The 12482-nt window shown below is 41.0% G+C and overlaps 1 protein-coding gene across 1 annotated transcript in view; it reads right to left on the reverse strand.

The window, feature by feature from the left end:
- sec14l8 (SEC14-like lipid binding 8) overlaps nt 1-12482 on the reverse strand; it is a 54761-nt gene continuing 42279 nt past the window's right edge. Inside the window, exons 10-12 of the mRNA XM_039772273.1 lie at nt 7273-7412; nt 3783-3952; nt 1-1109 (exon numbers count right to left, since the gene is read on the reverse strand). Coding sequence (XP_039628207.1) covers nt 976-1109; nt 3783-3952; nt 7273-7412 — 444 coding nt within the window. The 3' untranslated portion in view covers nt 1-975. The remainder of the gene's footprint in view (nt 1110-3782; nt 3953-7272; nt 7413-12482) is intronic.

Genomic DNA, 12482 nt, shown 5'->3' on the forward strand with positions numbered 1-12482 from the left:
AAGTGGATAGGACTGGCGAGCTTTGTTGGGCTGAATGGCCTGTTCTCGTCTAGAGTGTTCTGATGTTCTAACCTGCACGTCTTTGGACTGTGGAAGAATAGCAGAGCACCCAGAAGACAACCCACATGGACATGGGGAGAACATGGAGATACCACATGGGAAGCGTCTTCTTCCAGCACCATGCCACTCCGCTGTAAATGATACTTAGTGGATATTGTTTGAATTATCCCTTCCTTCATTAATTTAAATTACGGTTACGAGAGACTGAAGCAGCACTGGGTATAAGGCAGGAATCAGTTGTGGATGAGGCGGACAGTCATGCCAGGCCATTAACATCTTCATGTGGGGGATGAAAGCTCATACAAATATGGAGAGAAGGTGCAAACTCCACACAGACAGAGCCCAGGCCAGGACCTGAATGCAGAATGTATTGTTTCTTTGAACTCTATAGTTGTGACAAGACGATGGGTTTCATTCTCTTCTAATGGGGGTCTGCACAGGTAGATTCAGGTTTCTAGTCTGTGATTTATTTTCTTGACTGCCATAACACTTTACTATTATGAGACTAAGAGTTTCCATCAGCATTATCATCCTAATGTCTGCGTCTTCTATTTGGATTGACTAGAAAAACTGGGGGTGTAATTGCGGATTACCAAAAATACTCTTAATTTTCCAAACTGGAAAATGAAATCCCTGAGGCTCTTTTCTATTCCCATCCCTCTGTTACCTATATCTCATTTTTTTCCCAGCTCAAAGCTCATTCATTCTGGCCTAGATTTTATGACAGTATCGTTTATAGCAAGCAAGACCCGATCAAACACATTATGATCATCTTTTCAGAACAGGTTCTGTGGCTTCAAAAAGGGGAATGTAATCCCAACCCTCCTCATTTACCAATCATCTGTACACCCACACTAGTAACCACAGAAAATCAGCAGTCCTGTAGCAGCTCAATGGTTCAGAGTAGTCTGGTCCTTACTGGCAGTTGGCCGCTGCCCCCGTCTCCTGCGCCTGCGTCTCAGCCCCTCGGTCAGGTAGCAGCACCTCCACATTGAAGCTGACCTTCTTAGCGTGGAACAGACTGTAGGTATTGTCAAACCGGAGCACATCTGAACAAGAGAAGCAAAGCCAGAATGAGACTCTAGAGCAGGGGTCTCCAACTCCAGTCCTGGAGAGCTACTGTGGCTCTGGTTTTCATTCTAACCCTTTTCTTAATTAGTGACCTGATTTTGCTGCTAATTAACTCTTTGCCTTCATTTTAATTGATGCACAGCTAAAGACTCCGGGCCCTTAATTATTCCTCATCAGTCAGTCAGTCATTCGCCCACCCACTATATCCTAACACAAGGTCATGGGGGTCTGCTGGAGCCAATCCCAGCCAACACAGGCCGCAAGGCAGAGAGCCACCTCAGGGCTCACACACACACACACACACCAAGCACACAATAGGGACAATTTAGGATCGCCAGTCCATTTAGCCTGCATGTCTTTGGACTGAGAGAGGAAACCCATGCAGACATGGGGAGAACAAGCAAACTCCACGCAAGGAGGAGACAGGTCTCCTTACTGCGAGGCAGCAGCGCTACCACTGCGCCAACGTGCCACCTTAAGTTAGGAAATGTCACTCTATAATGCAAAGGTAAAAGGGGAAACCTTCTTTCCAGCTGACTTTGGTGCTCTGTCTTATCTCCTGGGGTCATATACAGTCATATGAAAAAGTTTGGGAACCCCTCTTAATTCTTCAAATTATTGTTTCTCATTGGCTGAGCTTTCAAAGTAGCAACTTCCTTTTAATATCTGACATGCTTTATGGAAACAGTAGGATTTCAGCAGTGACATTAAGTTTATTGGATTAACAGAAAATATGCAATATGCATCATAACAAAATTAGACAGGTGCGTAAATGTGGGCACCCAACAGAGATATGACATCAATACTTAGTCGAGCCTCCTTTTGCAAATCTGACAGCCTCTAGACGCCTCCAATAGCCTTTGATGAGTGTCTGGATTCCGAATGGAGGTATTTGTGACTATTCTTCCATACAAAATCTCTCCAGTTCCGTTACATTTGATGGGTGCTGAGCATTGACAGCCTGCTTCAAATCACCCCACAGATTTTCGATGATATTCAAGTCAGGGGAAATTCCAGAACATTGTACTTCTCCCTCTGCATGAATGCCTTTGTAGATTTCGAACTGTGTTTTGGGTCATTGTCTTGTTGGAATATCCAACCCCTGCTTAAGTAATTTCAACTTTGTGACTGATGCTTGAACATTATCTTGAAGAATTTGTTGATATTGAGTTAAATTCATCTGACCCTCGACTTTAACAAGGGCCCCAGTCCCTGAACTAGCCACACAGCCCCACAGCATGATGGAACCTCCACCAAGTTTGACAGGAGGTAGCAGGTGTTTGTCTTGGACTGCGGTGTTCTTCTTCTGCCATGCAAAGCGCTTTTTGTTCTAACCACATAACTCCACTTCTGTCTCATCAGTCCACAGCACTTTGTTCCCAAATGAATCTGACTTGTCTAAATGAGCATTTGATACAACAAGCGACTCTGTTTGTGGCGTGAGTGCAAAAAGGGCTTCTTATCACCCTGCCATACAGATGTTCTGAATTGTAGAACGATGTCCAGATACACCATCTGCAGCGAGATGTTCACGCAGGTCTCTGGAGGTGATCTGTTGGTTGTCTGTCACCATTCTCACTATCCTGCTCATATGCCACTCCTGTATTTTTCTTGACCTGCCAGACCCGCTGGGTTGGTTTAACATCAACTGTGCCTGTGGCCTTCCATTTCCTGATTCTATTCCTTACAGTTGAAACTGACAGTTTAAACCTCTGAGATCGCTTTTTGTAGCCTTCCCCTAAACCACAAGACTGAACAATCTTTGTTTTAAGATCTTTTGAGAGTTCCTTTGAGGATCCCATGCTGTCTGTCACTCTTCAGAGGAGAGTCAAAGTGAAGGAAGCACAACTTGCAATTGGCCACCTTAAACGCCTTTTACCACTCATGATTGGACACTCCTGTCTGTGAAGTTCAAGGCTTAACGAGCTAATCCAACCACGTAATCAGCACTGAGCAGTGACAGGCATTCAAATCAGCAAAATTACAAGGGGACTCACATTTGTGCACAGCCAGTTCTTCACATTTGATTTAATTTCATACAACTAAATACTGCGCCACTAAAAATCTTTGTTCAGAAAACACCGCAGTACTCAGATGTTCCTAGGAAATGAAAGACATACCACTGATATCTATATTGTCGAAAGGAAAGTCAATTATTATGCAGGCTGAGAGGGGTTCCCAAACTTTTTCATATGACTGTATATAAGCGAAAGTGGGAAGAATTTAGCTGTAATAGCAGCCAACCATAAGTGACCATAAATTTAGTTGCAGGTTGCATCTGCATCTTTGTGACAGGTCAGTGACTGTATATGCATATGAGGGGTATACTGAGGATTTGGGACACTCTGTTTAGGTCGACAGTCTGAAAGCAAGAATGGGGTCATCCTAGATTTTTAAAACGGTTGAAGTGATGTCATCTGTGGCACCACTGATCATCACATGATGGGAATCAGCATGGCAATCTGCAGCCATGGGAAAAAAAAAACAAACAAAATGGCATGGGGGCAAAAATATTAATAGAAAATAATACAAATGGTAATTCCAAATTTGGAAAACCTGATATAAATAACATTCATCAACGTTCATCATAGGCATGTTATCCAAGTGCCAGTTCCCTTGCTCTTTATTTTTGCTTAGGGTAGCATACTTACAGACGCCAGGTTCCTGACAGGTGAAGGAATCGTCTTCGGGTACAAGGTGGGCATTATAACGCTGATTTGGGACCACCTCAACCATGTCACCCACCCTCTGCCGCTCATCACTTTTTGTCTTCATAAAAATGCCAAAGCCAATGTCTGCCCCTTCACTGCAAAACTGCCACCTGAAAACAAAGCAGAGCGGTCAAGGAGAGCTCGCGATCTGAGAGAGCTGGCACACATTCGGAAGGAATGCAAAGGAGCACAAGGAGCCAGATGTAATCGGGAAGTTCAAAGGACATGGTCAATTTTTAAAAGTAGCCTGCTTTAAAAAATCTTCAGGGTTTGGCTCTCTTCAACAAAATTACTACTTTGCAGTTTGTGTTTGAGTGTATAAGTCAAAACAAATTAAGAAAAGACACAGTGTCCTGAGATATGGAACCTAAGGAAAGGAGTGAGAGACAAAAGAGTACTGTGACTGTAGCTGATAAAAGGTCTAAAGCAGGGTTATTATAGTTGATGAAAACTAAAATCAAAACTGAAACTATTATTAAAAAACATTTTCATAAACTGAAATAAAATAATTAACAAAATTGAAATGAAAAACTAAAACTAAACGAAACTATTAAAGTAGCTGGAAAGACTAACTGAAATAAAATAATAACATTTTAAAAATATTTTTCATTTTTGAATGAATATTCTCGCTGTTAGTCTTGAACCCTAAAACTCTAAAACAGAAACTCATCCACCACGAGCTGCCCGCATCTATTCATCCATTGAATGGTGACTGGTGACGGAGGGCGGGTGTTCACATAACATTTGCAGTGACACAGCGAACGGACTACGGGCGTGTGAAGCGTGTGAAGTAAAAAACGATTTACTGTGCCTCCTCTTTTTTGTGCTTCTTGTATATCAAGATGTAATTCAAACTCCTGAAGTCGGAATGTGCTGGTCAACAAAACCTTTACCATATGGACAGAAGAATCACAAGTGAGTAACATTTCAGTTTATTTCTCAGGTGCCTGCGTTATGTTGACAATAATTCACCTTCCACTTCGCACAGGAGAACAACAAAGTATGGGAGATTTTTGAATGCAATATTGAACGCATTCATTATAAGCACATTGTCTTAGAGCGAGATATGTTGTGTGCTGTAGACATTTAGAGTAAAAAAAAAACTCGAACCTTAACATTCACCTAAATATCATTTCAAATTGCCCCATTCTGGGCAAAAAAAGATTAAAAAGTGGCAATAATCAGTGCATATTTTTTCAGCACAAATGACAAAGAAAATATTTCTTTAAATTATTATGTAAAATTGCTCATATACAGTATATAGTAAACAATGTGATGTAGTTAGCTTTTAAACTTATATCCTAACCTTCTAAGTGTACAATTCTGACTGTGACACAAAACTAAACTCCATAGTAGCTCTTTAACCAGACCATAATTACTAAAGCTAAATATATAAAAATAAAATAGAAATGTCTTTGTGAAATAAAAACTAAATTAAAACTAAAAATATACGATGAAGGAAAACTAAAACTAAACTGAATTTCCAAGTAACGTCAGAAAAAATATAGAAATTAAAACTAGTAGAAGTCAAAACTATAATTACCTTGGTTTAAACAGGACAGACCAAAAAATCTGACAGAGTCAACAATCTTGGTCAAAACACAAAAGCAAAAGTACCAGCAACCTACAGATTTTATGTCTAACCAAACTGCTAGCCAACAGAAAGTCACTTGTTAAGAAAATATCCATAAACTTGGATGTGAAACTTGTAGTGCTGCCAGCTTACATACTGGTCACGCAATTATGTTACTCGTCATGACACTTGAATTCCATGTGGTGGCAATAGATGTCATTGCTTCTGTCTTTCACTATTGTTATGATTAGGTTAGATTAGTTGATAGTTGTTGCAATTGTGTCTTTGTTTTTAGTGGTTTTCATTTTATAGGTTTAAAGGATCCTATGTGCTACCATCTAAGAGACCTCAGTGTTAACGTTTGCACTGCATCACCTATTGAAATGTACTTTGCAAAACATGTAGTGATAAAATGCAATGCATTTGTCATTCCAACAGATGGTGCACCCTAAACAATATTGTGTTAAAAATATTTTCTGTCGTGTCTGCATTATTCAGCCTTTACCACTCCCCTCTGCACCGCTCGCCCAATCATTACTTTCTTTGTACCACCCCATGACTCTGTCGGCGCTGCTAACTCGCCCTTCAACAGTTGGTTACAATGGCTAAGGCATAAAACCAAATCGTATATTTAAGAATGTCAGATTTTAGATTGCGATGGAAAAGGAGCAGCAAGAGCTGATAATGAACGTTGAAGAAAAGAAAATGAACAAAAAAAGTGCAGCAAATAATGAAAAAGAGAAAAATGTCCCAAACAATATGTAAACAGAAATGCAAAAATGCACCATTTATAGAATATGTTAAAGGATAAAGTCATACATAATATTGTTTTTGACGAGGAGTTAATGTAATTTCATTTTTTGTTTACTTTTTATTATGTTTTATTACATTTTACTTTTTTACTTCTACTTTTACTTTTTGCTATGTTTTATTATTCATTTGTATTTAAAATAGACAGTTGTAATGAAATACTCAAGTAACTGATTTTCTGTCTATAATTACTAAGGACCAAACTGTCTTTATCCCGTGCCCCTCAGACTCTTCTAAATAACATCACTTTAAATACAACGGAGGAGCTCCCTGACACCCTTTGAGCGGCCCGTTTGCTTTGTCTCTGACATTACAGAACATGGTGCATAACAAACATTTTTAGGAATAAAATACATTGCATTTGTCATTCCAACAGATGACGTAGCAAAAACATTAACACTGCTTTTATAAATCCTATACCAAATAGCATGTAACAGGGACCTCTGCATTGCATTTCACATTCCAACAGATGGCGTCTCATAAACATTTGTGGTAATGCATTTTATAACTACAAATGTTTAGGATGTGCCATCTGTTGGAATAACAAGTGCAATGCATTTTATTACTACATGCTTTGCAAAGTACATGGTGCTGTGCAAACGTTCAAGCTGAGGTCTACTTGGTTTTCAACCCACCTTGGACAGCTAGCACAGCTATAAGCGTATAAAATTAAAACTACTGAAAACAGAGACACGCTATCCATCCATCCATCCATTTTCCAACCCGCTGAGTCCGAACATAGGGTCACGGGGGTCTGCTGGAGCCAATCCCAGCCAACACAGGGCACAAGGCAGGAATTCAATCCCGGGCAGGGTGCCAACCCACCGCAGGAGACACGCTATATAAATAAAAATTATTATTATTATTTGCAGTAGCTATCAGCTAGTTTCTCCAAAGAAAGGCTTACGGACCAGAAGCAAAGCTCAGCAGTCCATTTCACTTCCCATTAGTTAAAAAGGTCAGTCTCCATAGGGTTCTTATGGCCTAATCCAAGTGGATTTTTTTTTTTTTTTGAAGAAGTATCACTTCTCACATAAAATTCCTGACCTCAACACACAACCCGGGAAAAGGATCTCGTATTCGAGCTTCTGTGACGAGCCTCGGTTGATTGTCAGAGTTTGTTCATACTGTGGCTTGATGGAATCTCGTACATAGTAGGACCGTGGGACATCTCCGCCATACTTGATCTACAAAAAAAAAAAAGAAAAAAATATTCAGTCAAATTGTTTCAAATTGGCACTTTGGAAACCAGACACATCAAACACACGAAGTTAACGCAGAAGGAAACGCAAGACCTGAACGATTCAAATGAAAGGCCTTATGAGAAGCTTCACAGCAGATAGTCTGTTTGGCAATTTTAGCCCTTGCAGTTTTCATGTTGTTGGTCCAGTCAGGACACCCCACCACCGTTTTTCTCTTGGGCCAGTTGAGACACTCTTGCAGGTAGTCAGTCTGACAAAGATGTCAGAGGGCTGTCTCTCTCTCTTTTTTCTTGTCTTGTGACGTCTCTGGCAGTGCCTCTGAATCGTTTCCTTTGTCAAGTGCCTTGGTGGGTGATCGTGAAAGAGGCCGAAATCGGACAACTAATGATTTTCAATAGTCTTGTTATTTGTCAGTGAAGCTACTGTTAGCTAAATATGATAACAAGATGACAACAAAGCTTCATGTCCTTAATTCATATCTACTTACGAGCACACACACTCTGGTTAGTTGTTCTAAACTTAAATATCATCCAATCTTTCTGACTAGTTTGATCTAAATATTACACTATTGTAGTGCATTTTCATGTGTGTATGTGAGAGCTATAAACCCTGTCCTGGCGGTGCCACGCAGAATGCTAGGGGCACAGTCCTATGACTGCAGGATACTAACAACTAATAAGGCTTTATTAATTTTTTCCATTAATGTAACTACTTCAGAAGCTTTGACATACACTCGCCAGCCCTTAGTGTTGTCCTTTTTCAGACAGGGGTGCCCTACTTGGGGTTCAGCTTTATCTATATCTTACCTCGTATATATAAACGCCTACGCATGGAAGTGTGTGTCTGTCTATCCGGCCCAGAAGTGCGAGGCTACAGCATGAGGCTGAAAGAACGTGACTCTGTCATCAAAGTGAAACCACCAAGGACAGACAAACGAGAGGAAAACTCACTTAGCCGCGGATAGACAAAGAGGGCAAGCAGGTCCGCAAAAGGAAACCGGCGACTCTGCATTTTAGTTTTTTTTCCGATGTTTTCAATACAGCACAGGCTTATACAGCTAGTGTGTATATATATATATAGATTTGTTTTAACATACACATCTACGACGTACTGTTGGAATTGTTCGCCGCTAGAGTGCAAAATACTAAATGTATTCCTCATTGCTAATCTGTACGCGTAAAATTGGCATTGAGTAAGCCTTATTCACTTGGCGGTTCTTTTATCTGGAACATGTTGTAAATCTTTGTGCCAGCCAATGTCTTCGTAAAGGAATAAAAGTGGGTAAACCATAGGATCGCAATTCATATTGAGCGTGGAAATCTGTTTACAGAAGTTGCCTATGGGATAGATACAAATGTCCCTTTTGGCAGGCAGTTCGCCATCTTCTCCGACGAAAATCGCTACAACATTGGTGTGACATGTCGGGGCATTGTATCGTCATAAATCCTGCCTAGGGTTTTCCTCGAGAACTATTCGTACAGATGCTGTTGGATTGGACTGAGAGATTTCACGCATGTGTTTGTATGATTTAATGAAGGTTTTGATGGTTCTGAGCATGGAATCTAGCTGGAGAAGTACATTTTCACTGCATGTAGAGTTTGCTTTATTTTGTAAGTGTACATGAGAAGCTTGGCGAGAAATGCTGTGTCAGGTGTGCGTGGGCGAGACCGCTCTTTAAGAGGAGCCACTGGCAGCATGGGGTGGGGTTTGGAAGAGGACAAATAGGAATCGAGAAATGCCATGTTGGCTGCGTGTGGGCGGGACCGGTTTTGAGGTGGAAGCAGGACGATGGTTCTAGCTTCCTAGCTCTGATGGTATGAATCAGGTTTTTGTAGACAAAGGTTTTCCCTGTTCCTGCAGAACCATCTAAGAAGAAGCATGTTTGTCGCGGATGGGAATCGCTGTATGCAGCGTGTAAACATGTGTTTGGTGAGGTGTTGTGGGCGGGCATATGAGCAGGCAGTGCGCTTGCCTCGAGAGCGAGGGTGGATGCGGGAGGAGGGTTAGAGTTGGCGGGTGGCGCTCTGTCGTGCGTATTCCATGGTCGGGCGACTTAGTCAACTATATATGTAGATACCAGTAACAGTGCACTGCTATAACGATAACGTGCAGTGAATCCACTTGACTTGAGCATTTCTAGTTTTCATCCTCATTCTTTCTCTGTACGTTTACCATTTGTTTGCTCAGAGGTTGATGCGCCTGCTCCTTCCTGAGCAGCTCTTCTTGTCTCCTCCCAAGCGGCCCGCTTCTTCTCTTCTTTCTTCTGCACCTTTTCACGTTAAAACTGATTAAGTCAGTGTTTGTGTTGCAATTACTTAGTATGTTTTCCTTAATTTTTCACTTAAGCTGGCACTTAAGTCTTCAATCTGCTTCAAGAATGACTTAAGATATAAAGTGACAGTGAAGGTGGTAGGGATGAGAACGGCACCCATACGCATGTGCCACCCTGCTGCCGAGAGCTGATTCTACAATAAAATAAAATAAAAATTAAAAGAGGAATAACCTTGGAGGTCAATCATCACCCCAAAAGCGGACAGTAGACGTCACGTAGTATATGTGTACCAAGTTTCAGGTCAACAGGTCAAACGGTTTGCGAGCTACAGGTGATTTAAAACCTTGGACAGACAAACAAACAGCCACGGTAAATTATTATATGAGAAGATAGATATAAATCCAACGGTTGTCTGTCTGTCATTCAGCTTTTCAACTACTTAAAAAATTTTTTCTATAATTTGCATGAACATTCCAGTTGACTTTGCGACTTCTCTCATTGCGCTAAGTATCAGAGTTTGCAGGGCCCTCCTCACTCGCACACCAGCCTCCGTTCCAGTCGCTCTTACCTCTCGCCACGTGTTGGAGCGCACCTCGCCTCCTCTTAGCTAGCAATACTAGGATATAGCGGGTTTGATAATGGATGGATGGATGGATTGTTAAGAAATAATGTTTGATGTTTTTGAGAGAGAGATCAGAGCTACATGTGTCTTAGGGGGTACCTGTTCATTGGCCACGTCCTCTTCTCCCCATGTGGGGGGCGCTCTCCTGTCGGAGCTGAACACGATCAGATACAGTGGCGATGTTTGACCTTTATTTTTATTGAGTAGTCCAGTGATTATTTTTTTCGATTAGTCAGCTGATCTAATAAACAACTTGTCGGTCAAAATAAGAATTTTGGACTACTCCGTTAAAAATCTAACGAATACAAAAAAAAAAAGCAGGCACGAAAATGTTTATCATGACGGAAACCCTCACCCTCCACAGTTGTGTAGGGTTCTCATGTCCATTATAATTATCTGAAGGATGCCATCGGAGAGCTCAGCAGTCATTTGTGGTGTGCCAAAACTCAAGCACACTGCTTTGCCTTTTCCTTAACAAGAAAGAGAGAGTATTTTAGTGGCGTATTGTACAGTTTCTGCGCATGTCTGTGTCACGGTAGTCCTCCAGCTAACTAAATAATATAAAGTGAGAGTAAAGTAACGTACCCTAAACCTCACGATAATCACTAGCTGATACTATGTTATCCTGCTTATTACGTACATTACGTTTAGATCATATCTTTTTTTTTGCTAATTATGAGCTTCTTCCGAAATAAAAAAAAAATTCTCTTTATTCGGTGCTAGCCTACCACTGCATTTTTGCTGATGTGATGCATCCTTTATGAAGTTCAGCACTCAGGAAAATTTAAATGAGTGTAGAATGGAACGATTTACCCCTCAGAACTAGATAGATAGATAAATACTTTATTAATCCCAAGGGGACTAATACAAGTAATTAGAATGTACAGCGCTGTCTTGGCAGCGTCTTCACGGAAAACTCCAGAATGCTTCTGTCTTGTGTTGCGCCGCCATGATACTCTGTTTCACATTTACAGAGTGTACAGAACACAGTTTGCTTAAAATACTCTCAAATTTTAGAAGGTCTGCGGTGTTTTACACAAAGGACCTGCAGATGAATATGGCGCTGCCATGTTGATTTCTTGAAAGGTGTTAAAAACGTGACTCGCTGATGTATACTGCGTATTTAAATAAACGATTATGTCGACGCGCCATAACAGCACTGGTTGTTATGTCCCCCCGAGAGGTGGGGATTGAGTGGAATTATATACCTGGACAATTTGTTGTCTTTTCTTTTAAAATACACATAGATGGTTCGGTGGGGCCTCCTACCAGTCACTGCCAGGAACTGCCCACTGCCCTATAAATGTGGAGGGTCTCCCACAGCTCCTGGCGGTTCAATTCAAACGTCCCTGGAGTCGGTGCGTTTATTTTGTACATTTTTTTGTTTCCTGGGTGTTGTGATGTGAAATTTTGCATACAAGTTGATAAATATTTTGTATGTCTTCATTTGTAACTTAGGCAAAGAAATGTAATATTAGTGTTACTTTAGTGAGAAGCATTCATGTTTACCCCTGCCTTTTGGGAATGAGTCTCTTTGAATTTTACGACAGAATTGGGGGAAGTGCCTCAAACCAGTTTGGCTAATGTTTCTCTGAAGTCTGTCAGTCAACCCCCTTAGGAAAGTCCGGCTGCCAAACTGGCAAACTTTAGCTCAACAAATGGTTTTGGGGGGTGGCAGGTGTGAAGATGTTCTATCCTCCCATTGGTCTGAAGTATGGCTGTTTGGAATTGGCTTGTATCAGAAGCCTTTAAGTACCACGACGTCCTGTTGGCTCTAGGGGTTGGACAGAAAACCTATACATTTGCTTGCTTAACCTCAGTCTCTCTGTCTCTCTCTTACCAAACTGATGCATGAACTGAAAAGGACAACACAATGAAGAGCACAGCACGGCAGCCATATTGAGACAGGCATGCGGCCTGTTCTGAAGAAAGCTGACCACAAATGAGGACTTAAGTAGAGACATTAAGTAACTAACAAGTCTGTGTGCCGCCTGAAACTACACATCACCATTTATCAGGTTGTATGGCTGCCAATAATCAAATGTACTTTACTTATTGTTATAACCTAAATATATTAAATTCTTTTCGCGTTTGAAATGGAAATTACGTATGACCACAGAACATATTATAATACACTACGTAATGGGTTTGATTAAAAAAG

This window comes from Polypterus senegalus, chromosome 12 (assembly GCF_016835505.1).
Source record: "Polypterus senegalus isolate Bchr_013 chromosome 12, ASM1683550v1, whole genome shotgun sequence".
NCBI lineage: Eukaryota > Metazoa > Chordata > Cladistia > Polypteriformes > Polypteridae > Polypterus > Polypterus senegalus.